At 34.3% G+C, this 19,063-nt stretch overlaps 1 protein-coding gene across 9 annotated transcripts in view; it reads right to left on the bottom strand.

Moving 5' to 3' along the window:
* Positions 1–19,063, bottom strand: part of LOC150083730 (uncharacterized) — a 183,395-nt gene that overhangs the window by 87,512 nt on the left and 76,820 nt on the right. For all 9 annotated transcript variants that reach the window (XM_090378169.1, XM_090378170.1, XM_090378176.1 and 6 more), the window contains one exon: positions 14,296–14,461. In XM_090378169.1, coding sequence (XP_090234295.1) covers positions 14,296–14,461 — 166 coding nt within the window. The remainder of the gene's footprint in view (positions 1–14,295; positions 14,462–19,063) is intronic.

The following is a 19,063-nucleotide window of genomic DNA, read 5'->3' as shown; positions in this document are numbered from 1 at the left end:
AAATATGGGATAGAGAGATGAAATACGAAATATAGAAGAGGAGAGAGAGAGAGAGAGAGATAAACAGAAGCATGAAAGAGGCAACGGAATGAATCGCGTGAAGGTCCAAATTTGCATTTTCATTTGTCACGAGAGCAGAGTGAACACTTTTGTACACTTCTGCCTTCTGCACATTCGCAGCTCTTACCCGTGTGCATTTCTCAATCAAATGATTGATTTGATTTCTCAAATCAATCATTTGATTGAGTACACATCGATTGCTCTTAATTTTATCCACTAAAAGTACATCTTCCCTCGGAGGACCAAGCGATACTCGCCACGCATTAAAGATCCGTCAAAGTCAGTAAAATACGCGTCTCCTCACTCTCGTTCTCGTCATTCACCCCTCAATAACTACGGGCCAGAAGAACCTTCGCGCGGGAACCCAAATCATGTCCACCAAAGTTTCTTCCCCAAACAATGAACTTCTTTAACTGGACGCTGATGACCGCCCACGCGCAACACAATTCCCGATCAGAACAGTCTCGGCAATCCGATTTTTCAAATCTACGCCTGATTCGGATTAGCGAGTCTCCGGATATGCAACAATACGCAGCTCATCGTCACTCTGTTCTTCGTACAAGTGGAGTAACTGAGAGAAAACTCTCCACATTTAGGAGGAAAATGTATGAATTGCATCTGACTGTAGTCAATGAGCATCTGACCACACCAGTAGGATTCGAGAGGACTTTGGAAATGGCGAACTGCGCAGATGTCTTTTTCCTGTCGAAGTTTAGCGAAGCTATTGAAGCCGCCTTTCGGAGTGGGGTGGGTTGGGGTGGATGATAGGGGGAGTCGGCAATGTAATGGTTACTGACTGAATCGACCCCCAGTTCAAAAACGAATCAAACCTAGCGAGCCTTCGTGCCAAACCTCATCTGGAGCGAGACTTCATGGTTTATTAGTTGCACGTAGGGAGGCTTTCGGGGAAGGGGGAGGTTAACTACATAACTGCGTTTGTTATGGAAATGCAATACGCTGACCTTCGCTTTGACGTTGCCATGTTCGTCGTGTTAGGACCGGCTCTATTGTCACGCTCTTGCGTCTTCCACCATCCCAATGAACTCATTTCAAAGTCAAATTACATCGTTCCGTTTTTAGATCAGCGTCTCCAAACCATACGATACGACAGTCTGCCAAAACGCACCACCGTCATCCGGCCGCTCCCTTTCTCACGTACGACGGATTAACGAGAAATTAAAGGACACTTCGTACGTCTGTACCTGCTCTACAGAGAGACAGAAGACTAAAGATAAAAACCCACTTTTGTAGGAGAGAGATATATAGAGATGCACAGAGAGAGCGAACAGAAAATAGACAACTAGATAGATAGAGAGACAGAAGAGGGAAAAGAAACAGAAAAAGAAACGGTTAGTGAGTGAAAGACAGAAGAGGAATAGAAACAGATAGATACATAGACAGATGAAAACGGAAGATGAAAGAAATGAAGTAGATGATGGACAGAGAGAGAGAGAGAGGTGGAGACAGGAAAGATTTAAAGGGACCGAAAGTGTGACAGACAGAGAGAAAGAGACAGATGATAGACAAAGAGAGAGAGAGAGATATATCTAGAAAGATCAACAGAGTGACAAAGAAACAGAGAGAGAGAGAGAGAGAGAGAGAAAGTCACTGAGAGATTCAAAGACGAACAGAGTGACAGACAGATAGAGAGCGAAAGAAAGGGAAAGAGAGAGAGAGAATGATAATGATAGACAAAGAGGAAGTGAGAAAGAGAGAGATAAAGACAGACAGACAGACAGAAAGACAAAGGGAGAGTGAGAAGGATAGACAGACAGACAGAAAGAAAGATAGACCGACAGACAGAGAGAAAGATAGACCGACAGACAAAGAGTGACAGATCAGAGACCGACAGAGTAAAAGACACAGAATGACAGGAAAAAAGAAAGATAAAGAGAGAGAGAGAGAGAGAGAGAGAGAGAGAGAGAGAGAAAAAAGAGTGAGAGACAGTAAAAGAAACTGACATATAGACAGGCAGACAGAGAAAAAGAAAGCGAGCAGGAGAGAGGGAGCCAGAGAGAGAGTAATAGATCTAGAGACGAACAGAATAAAAGAGAGAGAGGGAGACAGACAGACACACAGAAAGATTGGGAAATAAACTGATTTTAATAATAATAATAATAATAATAATAATAATATAGACAAAAAGAGAGAGAGACCGACAGAGTAAAAGAGAGACAGACATATAGACAAAGAGAGAGACTGACAGACATATAGAAAAAGAGAGAGAGAGAGCAACACAAACAGACAGACAGATATATAGACGAGAGAGAGAGAGAGAGAGAGAGAGAGAGAGAGAGAGAGAGAGAGAGAGAGAGAGAGAGGATGTGAAATCCTCATGGGAGAAAAGGGGATTCATTTGCATATGAATACATAAAACTTATATGAGAAAAATAAATATGTTTTCCTGATAGATTGGCAAAATGGTCATTTCAGAGGTGGGCTGATAATTTACACATTTTGAGGTCCCCAAAAATGAAACAAATGACGTCATAAAAAAATAACGCAATCGAAAATCAGTTTTTATTTAACAAATGTTTCTTCTGCACAAATGCACTGTTATCAAAAAAATCCATTTTGAAAACTATTTAAGGCCCCTTAATAACTGGAGACCCAGGCCAAAAGGTCCTCGTGCTTTCCCAGTAAGCTCTGTACACAAACTGTACTGCGTACGCGCTAAATTCAAATTTGAAAAAGTATCCCTTTTGCTGCGCTCTTTAACTTTTGAACATATCGTTAAAAACTTCTCTCTCTCTCTCTCTCTCTCTCTCTTCTTTCTTTCTTTCTTCGGAGTCCTTGTTTCGGATTTGCGATGAAACGCGTGCCGAGTACAGGGCGGAAACTATAAAAGCGCACGAGCGCGTCCACAAGGCACGCAACTGTTGCTGCGCTGTTTGTAATAGTGATGTGAGCACATTTTTCATCTCTTTATCGAAACGTTAATAATTAATAACGATATTTGCTACGAGACGCCCATCTTTTCGACAACTAAGTTAACGATATCGCCTCTCGCTCTGATCGAGCTCAAAATTTCAAGAAAAGCTTTCAAAGATGATGTGAAGCCAAAACACCCCACCATTATTACTTATTTACATATATACACACAGCCGCAATTTAAAGACAAAACATTTTGTTTTTATCCTCTTGGATATAATTCTAGTTTGTCCCCAACATCCTGTATCCATTGATTCAGGAAGTGACGTAATTGTAATCTACACGTCACTTCCTTGAGTATTTACATATATTTGAGATATGTAGAATATATAGTACTTCTTAATTTACTATTTCAATTTTAATCAAAGCTAACAAATATTATCATTATTACAAAAAATGTAAAGAATAATCGTGAAAAAAGTAGTATTTGAAGCGATTTTTCTCTTTATAAACAAAAGTTTTTGTTTTTAATCCTTTGTTGTCTCTCTCTCTGATATAATTCTAGTTTGTCCCCAACATCCTTTATCCATTGATTCAGGAAGTGACGTAATTATAACAGAAACGTCACTTCCTTGAATATTTACATGTACTGTATATATATTTGAGATGTGTAGAATATACATGTATACTGGTCTACTTCTTAATTTAATATTTTGATTTTAAAGTTTTAATCCAGCCTATACTACTGTTATTACTATTATTACAAAAATGTATAGAATAATTTAAATTATTTTGAAATAAGTAGTATTTGAAGCGATTTTTCTCTTCAAAGACTGCATGATGTTCATGATAAAAACGTCATTTCCTCAATGTTGAATATACATATTGGTGCATTTTTAATTTAATATTTATAAAATTCATGAAGCTTTTATCAAACTTAACAAGTACTTTAGTATTTATTAATATGATAAAAACATTACATAGAATAATTTAAAATATTCTATAGAAAACAATATTTGAAGTGATTTTTCTCTAAATAGGATTCCAGATACTGTTTGAGGAAGTGACGCATTCTACCAAAAACATAATTTCCTATCTTATTTTGAAGCGATTTTTCTCTTGAAAGATTGCATATTAATTGAGGAAGTGACGCATTTATTACGTCATTTCCTCAATCTTTAATAAATACATATTTATGATATATAGAATATATATTGGTTTATTTCTTAATTAAATATATATAAAATAATTTTAAGGTTTTCTTCAATCGCTAAAAACATTTTAGTAATACATTAATATTACAAAACTTTTACATTGATTAATTGCAAGTTGTTTTCAAGAAAGTAGTATTTGTGGCGATTTTTCTCTAGAAAGGCTGGTGATATTGATTATGGAAGTGACGCATGTTGTATAAGAAACATTCTCAATCTTTACTAAGAAACATATTTATGATATATAGAATATATATTAGAGCATTTCTTAATTTAACATTAATAAAAAATAAAATTTAATAAATAGTTTGTGTTAAAAGTAGTATTCGAAACAATTTTTCTCTTTAAATATTGCATGACGGAAATGACGTCTGTTGAAAGAGAAACGTCACTTCCTCAATCTCGAACATAAACATACATTTATGATATATAGAATTATATCGATGTATATCTTAATTTAATATTTATAAAAATTATAAAACTCTTAATAAATATTTTCTATTAGTTTAATACTACAAAAGATTATGTAGAATAACTTAAATTATATTAAAGAAAGTATTCGAAACAATTTTTCAATTTAAGGAAATGGCGCAGTTTTTAATTAAAACGTCACTTCCTGAATCTTGAATAGATACATCTATGATACAAAATATGTATTAGCGAATTTCTTAATTTAATATTTATAAAAACTGCTATCAAATTTAAAATATTTTAGTATTATATGAATATTACAAAAAGATTATAAAGAATAATTTAAACTAATTTAAAGTAAGTAGTATTTGAAGCGATTTTTCTCTTGAAAGACTGCTGACATGATTCTTATAGACTCTAGCTAGATTAAGATGCTTCGGATGTTGCTTCAAAGCCAATTGTCACACGCGCAAATAGAAAGGGATAGAGAAGACTCAAGCAGCTGTTAAGATGCCAGTTTATCAGAGGCCGTTTATATATATAACTGCAAATCTTCGGTTTCATTCATACATGCCATGCTGGATTGTTGTCTCACAGGGATCGTCACCATTGCTTTAGAGCGTTCCCCATAGCCGCTACCCTCTTTAAATACCTGACAACAGTTTCATTAATCAGAAATGTTACAGCAGAAAGAAAGATAGAACGATCTAATGGTCCTCTGTTGGCTGTCAGTAACATTAATTGGTCGCTCAGGGAAAAGACTTCCATTCTTTAAAGATGTCCGACAGCTTTTTGCACACGAACCCGAAGCGTGTCCATCAACAATGTAAAAGATCACAACGCTAATCAGGTATGTCTGCAGTAAGGACATGCTTCACATAGCCTTATCCGATCTAGCACTTGCTACTTTCTTTCTTTTTGAAGAAAGCGAGACAGCTGTGCCAACTATATCAGGGCGGTTTTCCAGCAGGGGTGGATAGAGGGCTGCTGGCTCACATGTGTGACAAGAAAAGAACCCCTTGTGCGAGATACATCAATTATGTTAAAGCTTTCACAAAAACTCTTGTCAAACTGATGACAAAAGAGCACATCATTTATACCCACAATGCATTGTTATATATATTTTATATATATATATTACAGACAACGGAATGATATTTAACTGAGCAAAAAGCTTACATGCAGGATTTATAAAGTTGTGTATAAAAAGCATTATAATATGAATAATATTTTATAAGACTGTTTTCAAAAAGTTAGAGTACGCTTTAATATTTCCGAATTTTTCTATAATGAAGAACACACCATTATAATTACAGGATAAAAGAATAATCTGTAAACTAGGAGTAGGTAACCGATCAATAATTCGTATAGGCTACATAATAAGATTCAGGGACTGTTTTAGTAAACTATTTTTGTAATGATTTAAACATTCTGTTTCAAGATTGTGTTTTGTTTTCTTATAAAGCCTGAGGAGATTCGTTTTTGCGCTCGGATTGGTTAAAATAATCAATCAGCTGCGCAAAAAGCTAACAAAACATTATTACTATTACGCTCTGATTGGCAAAGATAAACAATCAGCTGCACAAAAACCATCTCAAAATCATCCAAAAATGAAAAATATTATTTCTGTGATAACATTATTTTAAAAAGTTAAGTAAAATTTAGCTTTTTTTTGTTATTTTTCTACTGTTTTTTAGTAGGATCCACATTTCTGCAGTTGGGAATCCCTGTTCTATACTACCCGCAATCCAAAAATAGTATAATTATTCCCAAACTAGTAGAATATAGCGTATGTCATTTTGTTATTTAGTATTATTTATTATTTTTAATTTTTTTCCCAGAGTATTTTATTTGTAACAAGTTTTAAAAATACAGAATTGAGTATTCTGACACTGAATCAATAAGGAGTCTTATTATTAGTTGGGATTGGCTGGACTATAAATTTATGAAAACGTCATTTCCTCTTTGTGCTGAACGTTATTTCCGGTTTGTCATGAAAATCTTCCATCTTACGTGTTACCACCTAGTGGCAATAAATGTTGACAGTTGTATTCTGTTAAATACGATTTTATTCTAAGCATTTGGAAAAATTGGTGTAAAAATTTGAAATAATTAATCCAAAAAGTCAAATTATAAGAAAAAAAATAGGCGAATAAAATACTATAATAGTATATTCATAGGATTAATACTTACTATTAATGAAATATAAAAAATAAATACTAATGTTTGGAATTAATTACCATATAATGCTAATAATTACTTATAGTGTGATTCGCAAGGACTACAATTAATCATAGTGCTATAATTAATCTTCATCATCTCAAGAAGTCAAATAGCTAGTTGAAGGCAGATGTCAATGAGTTTCAGTTTAGACAAGCTGCAACTGATATGCAAATGAAACACGAGAAGTTGAACTGGATTTGCGTCTTTGATAAGATTGGTGGAATTAAGATTAGAGAAAAAAACAGTTATTATTTTCGCGATTATTTGAGAAACTTTCTCTCATAACTATTGAAACAAAACCGAAAAGTTCAGCTAGAGCATAATTAGAAATAGCATCTCATACCAACCAGAAAGCGAGCATATCTAAGCTGAAGGGAAAGAAGAAATGTGGTTTGAAGTAACCTTATATTGCCTGCAGATGGAGACCAATGAACTGGGTATCCATGGTAACCAGTTCAATTTAAAATGTGTACGTGGGCTTGGCATTCCTTTGAGAAGTCTGAAATGCTACGCGAGCCATAAAGCTTTGGCGGAGAAGAGTGTAAGAAAAGTGTGGGGGAAAATTGGGGGAGAAGATGGAGATTTGGTTTCGGCCACCATGTTTACTTATGTATGTTTTATTTCGAAGAAATCTCGAGAGTAACTTATTTTGTTTTTAATTTAGAATTCTTGAAGATAGTGATGATCGACTTATAGCAAACCAATTAACATTGCTTTTCACAAAGAAACGGCTGGAGATATTCAGGAAATGTACTCGAGAGAGTTTCTTTGAACAGATTCACGTAATCGTAGTTTTTAATTTTCTGGAAGTGCTGTTTAATGGTGATTGCATTTGGCACTTAATTCGAGGAAAAATCTACCTGTTTCTTGTCGGAAGGTTTGATGCGGCTTTTTTAAGATGTACACGTAGTAAGAGATGCCTGATATGTGTATGGCGCTTTCGAGACCTATTTCCAGTAGATTTTTGAATCTCTTTAGATCTTTTAGGTGAATTTATACAGACATTTCGTACACAGCCAACGATTGGCTATGCGTTTTAAAAGCAATAGGGTTATGTTAAAGCTTATTTTATACTTTCAGTATGAAATATAAAGAAATTCAGATTCAATGTCTTATTTTTGAAATATATTTTTTATAAGTAAATAACACTCAAGTAATGCTTTTAATAAATCATGCAGAACATGGAACCTCCTACAGAATTGAACAATATTACGGGAAAAGCAAGATGATTCTGTAGGAAGCTTTTTTTTTTTTTATATATATATATATATATATATATTATCGCAATTTCGCAAATGGATACGCGCACACAATTTCTTCTTTAAAAATGTTCACTGAAATGTATACCAAATACACTATTTCTGGAAAACAGGATTCGGATTTCGACTTATATGAATATTATATTTTCCATAATTCAAGGATCAAAAACTATACTATTATAGCAACCTATGTATTATAATATCGAGCATGGGAGTCACAATTTTCTAAGGAAATATTTCAGTCAAATTCAAAGAAGTTGGAAGATTTTTCAATATATCATTACAATGACTTTAAAAACCTTCTATAATTTGCGATTCAAACCTGGACTTCAAATTCAAATTAGTCCACAAGTTACATGATGTATCGTACACAGCGAACTCTGCTCGAACAGAATACTTACGAATATTCTTTACACTGCTCTCAAGACTTTTAACTGATATAAGAATACTGTATTTCGATTACTAATTTCAACAGCCAAATGTTCAATGTTCTCTATCTGGGAACCTAAGGTGTCACTAGAAACTACTTATCAAATTTGCGCATTCAACAACGGATATTTGTCGAGAAATCAGAAAAATATTTACTGGATATCTCCAAAGATTATACTTATAGTTTACGTCACAAATCTTCATAAATTCCTTCTCCTCGCAATCATTTTCTTATCTTAATCATTTAGGTGACATTTTCAATTCTGTTAAGGTCTGTTATCGCCATGTAGACCTAGCTTCATGCTCATGCTGACCGTTTACTCTCTGACCATACAATTTGATGGGTATCTTGCAAGACAGAGTATCCGCCTTCAATATCCTCCCCTTTTTCAAATTTCTGCAGCGTACTAACCTAAACTGATATTTAATCTCCCTCTCTATGGCTATTTATTGAACCCAAATATGTAAAGACACGTTCCTGTTCCTCTCAAATATGTCCATCAACACCTTGTATTTATCCATGTCCTGTATTACGAATATACGCACTCCAAATGTAAGTTAAAACTAAGATACGTCGAATATTGATCGTAGTGCTTTTGTATTAAAGTTTACCTCTTCTGTAATCCCATTAACTAATGAGTTTGTTAACTTTTCGGACTTTTTATTGGACTTTTTAGAGAGTTTAATGGATCCCAAGAGACTGGAAGCTATTTCATCCGGAGGTATTTGCGTAGTTAATCTTCCAGATTTAAATTTTTCGGAAATTATGACAGTTGCATTTTCTATTAATGATATGAAAAATCATCAAGTTCATTATTGTCTCTCTCTCTCTCTCTCTCTCTCTCTCTCTCTCTCTCTCTCTCTGAATAATTATGAGATTAGTAAAGAATTCACTCTTAGGCATCGGTTAAGCTATGAATTCCAGATATTCAATTGTGTAAGCATTTTGGGAATAATATTTTCGAATTTCTTTAATATAAATTTCGGTTTTTAAGTTCTTTGGCTTAACTGGAATACGATTAACTTTACTTTGTAAGGGCCTGTCCAATTCTTCCTTGAATTTTGTCAAACTCACTGCCTCGGCCACGCTTGTTCCAATGTTTCACAATACACATTACCCGAAAGTAAACTACATCAGATCTAATCTACTTTGTTCCCTAACATTTTATATTTGAGCCCTCATTTTATATATGAGTGAGAATATTGCGCCCTCATTCATTTTAATAATCCCTTCAAGGCCATCAATAAGTTCATCACCATAGGCATCGAACTGTAACTAGTCTGCATTACTGATGCTCAAGTTAAAAAGCAGGTGCCATACTGTTTCTGAGTTCTACTGTAAAAATCGACCTCAATGTTGCTGTTCAATAGCAAAATTTAATCGAAATGGAAAAATATTTCTTTTTTTTAGGGTATATTATTGTTATAGACATTGTGCATAAAAATGGAAACCATTGCACCTCGCTCAATTCAAAAGATTGAATGAATCTTATAATATAAAGCACATTCTTACTCTTCGATAAGCATTAAGTGATAAATATCAAGAAACCCGAACTAACATAGCCCTAAAATTATTTCTTTAAATTGTTTCTTATAAACTAGCTATTTAAATGTAATGCAACTTTTTATATTCAAGGAGTTTAATGAAATTTAGGTTAACCATCTCGAATCTGATGCTAATTTCTAACTTTTGATATGTATCAATGAAAAAAAAAATACTATGCACTGTTTTCTTGTTTTAAAAGTGTAAAACAAAGCGGAATCAAGCATCGAGGTAAAATAGTGTTTAGCGCAATAGAATTGGTCATGTGGTGGTACTGTGAAATTCATCAGGTATTGCTTATTAGAGAAAATTATAAAGTTTTATCCCATTATTACATATTAAATGCCAACAGATCCTATAAATTAAACACCATTGATTAAAGAACTCAGCATTAGATTATATAATCTTTTGTTTATCTGTTATTGCACTTCACTTCCGACGTATCTTAGAGTCTAGGACAGTCCATAACAACACATTAGCTTTCCTCGCATTAAGGCGAATTCAAACCCGTCAAAAACTCCCTCGTGGGTAGAACAGTTGGTAGGATCCCCGTCCTGGATGGGAAAGACCTGAGTTCGAGTCCCATTGATGAAGGGAGGAATTTTTATGGGCCTTTTTCACATGGCCAAGTTAGTCGGTCTCAGGCGTGGGCAGCTTGGTTTTTTCTTTTAAAAACTTGATGCAAGGAATCCACAGATATTTGATTTATTTTCAAATATTAAAATTATAACTGTGGTACCCTTTTCTAATTAGGCCTTATAGTGATGATGCTTTTATTTGGTAACAAATTTTTTTGAAAAGTCTCCTGTATTTAAAGATATTTGAGAATGCGTGTTATAATTGCTAACAGATAGTATTATGAGTGAACATTTAGCATACTTCTGCAACACATATTAAGGTTATGGTTAATTAATTTAATCGGTTACTTTTTAATGACACGCTTTTTGATTTATATCTCCCATTCGTATCGCTTCATTCAATTTTTTTTCTCAAAAGTATTCAGGAATATTTTCATCCGGATAAGATCACGTATACCAAATTGAAAAAACAAGCACGAGACACTTTTATCCATTGCATCCCTGATTCAATTTTTGTTTCTGTGCTTATAATAATTCTGATGTAATATAACGTCACTTAGCCATTATGCAAACAAATCAATTATTTAATTTTAATTAAAAATTAACTTTTAAAAATTAATTAACTTCTGGATAATATCACAAACTCGATTCATTCTTGGGTCGATTTATTCTTGGTTAAGATTTTTAAACGATAATATGATTTATATTTGTAGATTCAAAGCTTGAATCCATTGTGAATAACTTACTAAAGTTTCGTCAGTCCAGTGAGTCTTTGTTTATCGTGGACGGTATACAAAGCGTGCTTTGAACACGTTTTCCTTTAATTCCCCTATATGTATTTTATTTTCCTCTGTATTAAATTCCTTTATTTTAAAGTATAAATAAAACTTTATGGTACTCAACTCTATTAACAAACTATCCAATGATCCACCTGAAAGATTGCTGGCTACCTTATATGTGGCCTCGTGGGTACCAGAGTTGGTATAATCACCATCCCTCCCTCACACCGAATGGAAAAGACCTGAGTTCGAATCCTGTCAATAATGGTAGAAATATTTATGGGTCTTTTTTCACAACTTGACTGAATTGGTCTTAAGCGAGATAGGAATGTTTGTTGCTCCCGGAAACTCGGATTTTTCATCCAGCAAAAAGCAAATCAACCACAGAACACACGCAGTTTACAGACATATTATATATGGCCTAATACGGCTGAAACTCTGCAACAACCAACCAACTTAATATGTGTGAATGTTATTATACCGATATTTCTGTGTTGACTTGCCCTCATGGGCATGAGGCTCTAATGCAGCTCTAAACAAAAACCCGAGAGAACGCGTCCTTGCATTATACTAAATGTAATATGAGTTCTGCCTTTCATTCATTATGACTCAACTTTAATATCCTGTTTGACCTGGAGTTCATTAATATTTCAATGAATTTTCCTTTAATATAAAAATATTCTGTTAGAATTTTCTCAAATGTTTCTGTTTGAAGCAATTGGGCAAAATCAAGCTGTGCTTTGTTAATGAATGATACCGGATCTTAAACAACGTTGCAAAAGCATTTCGAATTGTGGATCTGCCCTTTACCACTTGGTGGCGCTGCTATGGGCGATGCCCAAAGCGGATTTCTCCAACTATTTATGACTTTAATAGCTTATCTTTTTCATTTTAATACGCTCCAATGTAATTTCATTTTGATTTTTTTCTGATTGATGGTATGTTGCACTTTTTATTGTCCACATTGTTTTGTCTTCCAGCTTCTATCACAATTTTTAGGGTTTTGTTCAATGCCTGTGGTCTCAGTTTAACAAACTTAGTTTTGTTATTCTGTTAGACCTCGTCCTTCCTTTTTTCTGTTTTACTGTGATATACCTTTTTTGTGGAACTTGCATCACAGTGGATATAATCACCGTCTTCCGACACCACTTGAAAAGATCCAGGTTCGAATTCCCCATCAATGACGTGAGGAATTTTTATGGGGTTTTTCATAACTTAGCTGAGTTAATGGGTCTCAGGAAAAGGCAGCATGATCCGGAATCTCTGGTTTTTCATCCAGCAAACAAGCAAATTAACCGCAAAACTAATTTATAGACATAATATATACCGCGCAATATGGTCTAAGTTGCTGATGCCCCTAAAACCCAACTACAACAACTCTTGTTTTGCTTTGAATTGTGGTTTAGGCCATGGTTCCTCCAGTTCTCTGGGGGAACCATAGCCTAAAGAATTGCGCAATTCACTACATTATTCTGATCTGAATTTTCACTGTAATACCCTGGCTTCTACTTTTGGATAATGATGGAAAGGTAATAACTAGAATACTACTGCCACTGGTTAGTGTTCTGTCATTTTGTCTGCAAGTTTTCTACTCATTTCTGGGGCCCTCACTGTGTTGTTGTTGTTGTGAGTAGTAAAGGATTATAGGAACTTTCTTATCTTAAGCCGAAAGGTGGTATTCACAGCTAACCTGAAACTCAATCGAATGCTTTATATCATAGCGCTTAGAAATTCGTATATCTCATTAAATATAAAATCTGACTATCATTTTGCAGTATTTTCTCTTCTTGTGCATTAAATTATGAATTCTTACAGTTTATTTTATATTCTAATAATCGAAAATTCTAATTCCATCCTTATATTTGGCTGCTAGATATTGCTAAGTTGATGGCTAATAATATATCATTTGAAAATGAATTTTAGTGTTGAGATTAGTCCACCTAAAACATAAAACGTAGACCAGTACAAAATCAGAGATAAAATTCTATTTAAAAACATATTTGAATAGAATATAAATGGAAGAACCAGATAAAGATGAGACCAAGAAATGGTAGCATTGGAAGAAAGTAAATCTAAATGGATGAAGGTTCTAATTCGATATAAAATTACATAAGATTTTAAACCACTCTAATCACAACCAAACAACTGACGTAAATCCTCAATGCTTATAATGGAAGTCTTAAAAATCTCAGAGTTGAAAATTCAACTCTGCAGATTCGTCAAAATATGACATTCTTGTACTCGTGCATTAAATTGTTTGATAAAAGTGTGGTTTGTATATTATCTTCCGAACGGTTAACATCAGAAAGTGACAGAGAATTTCCTCCTGCTCTTTATATTTCATGGTTCGTTTGAAATTACTATAAATACGCCAACTTCTGTTACCATGGACTTCCACCACGCTTCTTGCCGAAGCGTGAATACTCTGAAACAGTTCTTTGAGTTATGGAAGCATAGTCTGTTATCCTGCAAGACAGCGACCCTATTCAGACATCGCTCCATCCAAGAAAGCGATCTAAAAAAGAAATCAGGAGACGAGGGTTGACGATTCGTCTGTAAGTCGGCAAATTGAAAGGGTTAAAATCTCTATTTAGCGGACCTAAATATCATCTCGAGAGGAATTCTCTTAAATCACTCTTTTAAAATTAGTGCAGACACGCTGTCGGTAATTTTTGTTGGTTAGGGATGCTAAACGATTTTAAATTAACAATAATTTCAAACGTGCCTTGAGAAGTAAACAAAAAATACGTGTAGCGTGTTTAGTGAGCCGATGGTATTCACCTGGTATGCCGGGTACCTCAAAACCCCTTTATTCACCTGTCTATCTAGACTAAAGTAATTTTGCCAAACTATCCACCCCAAACCTCCGCCTTCACCCATCTGTCACACGAGGATTACAGACAGTTTGTGACAAGGAGGAGAGACGCTTACCTTCCAAGTATCTTCGAAACACAGCCATGAGAGACCCGCAGCTGTCTGCTGATGTCACACGGTCGCACGCCCTGATGAGCCAGTTCAACAATCCGCTGCCGCACAACATCGGGGAGGGGCCTGCCGTTGACAAACACCCCGCCCAGCTGGTTGACCCCGCCGTGGCCTGCAAAAGGGAGAAATGGGTATCAGGTTCATTGCTGTCTCCATCGGTTCATAATTTTTTAAATGAATTTCACTCAACCCAACTACTGCTCAGCTGTGTGGTGTGGTAGAAAGTGGGGATTGCTTTGACTGCGCATAATAAACAGGTTTCACTGATCTAATTCGAAGTGAAATTGTATATTTATTGTAGCTACCCTCAAACGTGTTGATTCTTATGAAAATAGAAACACATTTTTGATTTTTAATACTCTGATCACTGATCGGAAGTATTCTGCTGTTAATCGGAAGTAATTCTTTATATATCGGAAGTAGTCTGTTATTAATCGGAAGTATTGTGTTATTTATCGGAAGTATTCTGATAAATAGCAAAATACTTATATTCTGATATTTATTGGTGGAATACTTATATAAAAATACGAATATATAAGTATTCTATTAACAGAAATTGATGTAATTCTGATAAGCAGTAGAGAGAAGAATATCTATAATATTTTTATTAATCGGAAGTATTATCTATGGGGAGTATTCTGCTATTTATATCCATAACGATGTACTTTGGGGATGCCAAATTAGAGCCTCTGAGCCTTTCTTAGCTAGTTTTCTTTTATGGTAATATTTTTCTTATTATTTTTATGCGAGAATGTATAATGGAAGTAGTTTGGGTATGATAATTAAATGTTTTTAAATCGGAAAGGGTGTTCATAGAATACGTATGATGGGTGCTTTGATAGGGATATATATAAGAATGTATTTATATATATATATAAGAAGAAATTGTATCTTGATCATCGCAAAAGAGTTTCTATGGTATGCACCTGAGATCCATCTTTATTTGATGCTTTATTCAATTCTCCACTGAGCATTTTCAATGATCATATGCGTATGTACATAAATACAGTGTACTTTCTTCAAAAATAACATGAGTAATTTAATGTAGACTTAAAATTATCAAATTTTGATGTTCATGTTCCCTCAAGTAATGACAAAATAAAACAAAATGAGATGGTGGGATACGAGAACTGTAAATAAAATATATTTTCCAGCAATAGTAAATAAAACTCTTGTGATATATCGATGATAATAAAACCTGTTTATTGTGCTGTACAGCAATTTTATTAATTCCAAGTTAAAACTTCAATATCTGATAAGAATTACACCAGTTCATTAATAAATAATATTTCTGCAAAATTGAGTTTTTCTTTTTTCTTTTTTGAATTATATATTTAGATATTCTCTCAAATGAAACATTTCTAAACAAAGAGTGCTCCTCAAAGTTTTTAATTCCATGGACATTCAACATATATTCATTTTTATCGGCAACCCTTTTGTGATATATAACTCCCAATCTCTATCACCCTCGCGATATCATAGAGGGTATAATCAACGTCTTCCCCAAGGGCGTGGAAAATTCCTGGGTTCGAATCCAGTCAATGACCAATCGTTGTGGTGTTTAGGGTCTTTTCCAAGACGTGACTGAGTTATACAGGCTCAGGTGAGGGATGCATGGTTTTTCTCCCAAAAACTCTGGTTTTTCATCCAGTAAAAGTAGGCACGTCTACCCTAGAATACAAGCAATTTACAGATAACATATATTGATGTCTCATAGCCTTGGTTGCTTTGGTTTTTTTTAAATACTCGCTCATTCATAATCTGCATCGCAGATGAAATTAAAAATTAAACATGAAGTAATGTTCAGAGATAGAAGTGGTTTATAATCTGGAATTACCTTTGGTAAAATTAGCATTTTACTTCTTTTCCCAATCAATTTATTTTTTCAAAATGCCCCTTTAAACCATCTCTTCCCCAAAAAAGCATTTAATAATTTGTTCAGAGGACCACGATTGAACTTTGAGAAGCACTGGTGTAAAATAAGGCTATAATCTAATTAGAAAAATATTCAGTTTGCATATATAAAAATTATAGAAAAATTACTTTAAATTTTACACAAGAATATATTTTTCAGTCTCTCTGTAGCAGACATTTGAAGTTTTCAAATCTTAATTCAAATTTTTGGTTTAGAATTTTCAAATTTCACACTTTGTATAAGATTTTGAAAAAATTCAATTTCAAAGTATGGAAATTGAAATTGAAATTGAAATTGAGAGTTTTTTTTTCCCCATTAATTTAAATAAGTATTAATAGCAAATAACTAAATTTAATAACTTTAAAAAAACATGTACAAAATGCATATTTGGGTGGCATCACATTTAAAACACACGCAAACCATAAATCACCAATCCTCATAAAAGACGTACAACAAAATAATTGAAATCATCTTAATTTAAAAGTTGGTAAAAATAAATTTTTCTTTTTAGTTTTCCACTTTAAAATTATTAACTTTTTTCCGATATTTGAATTAATAAAGAAATTTCACAAATAAAATATTAAACCAACACTTTAAGCATCTACGAAACTGTTCCCCTTTCTGGATTTGCCTTTATTTTCGAATCCATCCACTAATGACTGCGAGTTTCAATAGAACTTATGTGGTGAGAGACGCTAATAAGAGTACAGAGAAATAAATATTGACAGAAAAATTAATATTCGTATTGATTTTAAGCTTCGACTCTAAGTGGGATCATTTATCATCCGCTGAGCAGTTTTCCAGTGAGATAATTATTTACCATGGAAATGCAAGAAGATACAACGAGGACAAAATCGGCTTGGAGAGTAGGTTACATTGCACAGATCGTGCATGAACACAAGGAGAGAAAGATAGACTGAAGAAAAATTATTAGGTCGTTACAGGCTTCCTCATCTGTAATTGCCTATCTTAGCTGCTTTTGCCCTTTTTAACTTTGAACTGATTCATTAAGCGCTGCCTTCTATTTTGATTGGAGTAACCATCAAGGTCAGAACAAATGTCAAAGGAGAGGGGGAGGGGTTTTGTTTATTTATTAAATCGTGTAAATGGTTTGTTTCTTAGAAATTCGATTATGTACACTGCCAAACCAAAATCGAATTAAACAGCAACGTAAGACTAATTGTAACCACATCAAACTTTAAGTTTTACTTTAAAAAAGTCTAAAGTTTTAAATAAAAGTTCTCGTTTTGTGTAAGAATCTTCCTGATCTTAAATGTGGCGCACCTATTAATTTCATTCGCATATATACGCATTCGTATTCCTTTTAGCAACGCAGTATTGCGTCCCCAGAAAACGAATTCTCCCCATTTCTTCTCCAACCAACAGATAATCCATCCTTAAGTCCCCCCAACAACTAGAGGCAATAATACAAAGCCCCCCGATCTCATTTCTCTGTCTTTACAGGAACAATTGCACTCCCTACCATTTAAGTGAAGATTTATATTTTTCACAAAAGCCCCACTGAGAGGGAGGAGGAGGAGATAATCCAATGAAAATGTCGTAAGATTAGCCCTAAAAGGATGACCAAGAAATGGTCATCATAATAAAGATCTATCTTATTTGCTCTCTAAAAGGAATCGCAATTAAACCGAGTATTTTGCAGATAGATATATGATCTTTAAATGATATATAGAGGTAGGTGCATAACAGAACATGGTTTTTTATCCAGCAATTCGCGCGTAGCACTAAGACATGATTACTGTTTTGTATTTTCATATTGAGATGTGCTGCAGTGTTCCTGTTCACGCTGTAGGCGACGGAATGCTAGATGTGACTATTTCACAGCGAGATGGAACCCACCGATCCTTACAGTATACCAATGCGAAAACGAATCCATGCATAAAATGCCTTTTGTATGCTGTATCGTTTCTGCCTTCCTAGAGCTAGCTCACACCACGCTGTCAGTTTAATTCTCTATCAAAATGACGATAGAGAGTTACGCGAAAACTCAGTGCCAAACTCCCTTCTTAAGGACCTCGTGCTGACTGCAGATGCATGGATATAAGGTTCCCTGTTGTGTTTCGCCGGTTTCTCCGATGTTAAGAAAAACAGATCCTTTCAAATAAGCTAAGCAGGTTAAGACAGTAAACATCCTCACCAGAGAATGTTTACTAGAGAATTACATAATTGTGTTATGTAATTCAGTATCTCCTTGATGTACGAGTTCTGATTTGGAATCACTTTTAAAAGCATTTTGTATTATATTCCATATCGTCATGTCTAAGTTGACTGACTGATTTTTGTTGGAAATGTCTCGAAGTACGAACTTTTTGGTGATCTTGCGAGGAGGACTTGATATTTAAAAAGTCACCATTGAAAGGAAGAAAACACACGACAGCAACCCTTGAAGGAAAAGAGATGGTGAACGAAAGTTTGTAGCGGGAGTATAAATTCATATTGATCTCTATTTGACTGGACTTCCATTGGACCTTGAAGGAAGGGAGAATGTGAAACGGTTTGTACTTGGAGTATAAATTCACCTTCACTTCTATTGGACTATAACTTTTAACTTTAAATTAAATAGTTCCTTTTTAAAATATTTTCTAAAACGCTTGAAATCAAGTTCCAAGCCGCGATTTTTTGGCAGTGAGTGTCTACCACGATATTTGCTTAAATTTAAACTGACAGATGTAACACGAGTAATTTAAAAAGTCCACGCCTTCACTATTACATCTTTCTAATCTTATCTTTGCGAGCGGGCAGACACACGATGTGTCTTCTTATTCTTAACTTGGTGAG

This window comes from Mastigoproctus giganteus, chromosome 7, assembly GCF_048544385.1.
Source record: "Mastigoproctus giganteus isolate SK-2022 chromosome 7, ASM4854438v1, whole genome shotgun sequence".
NCBI classification, from domain to species: domain Eukaryota; kingdom Metazoa; phylum Arthropoda; class Arachnida; order Uropygi; family Thelyphonidae; genus Mastigoproctus; species Mastigoproctus giganteus.
This window is presented reverse-complemented; position numbering and strand designations above follow the sequence as displayed.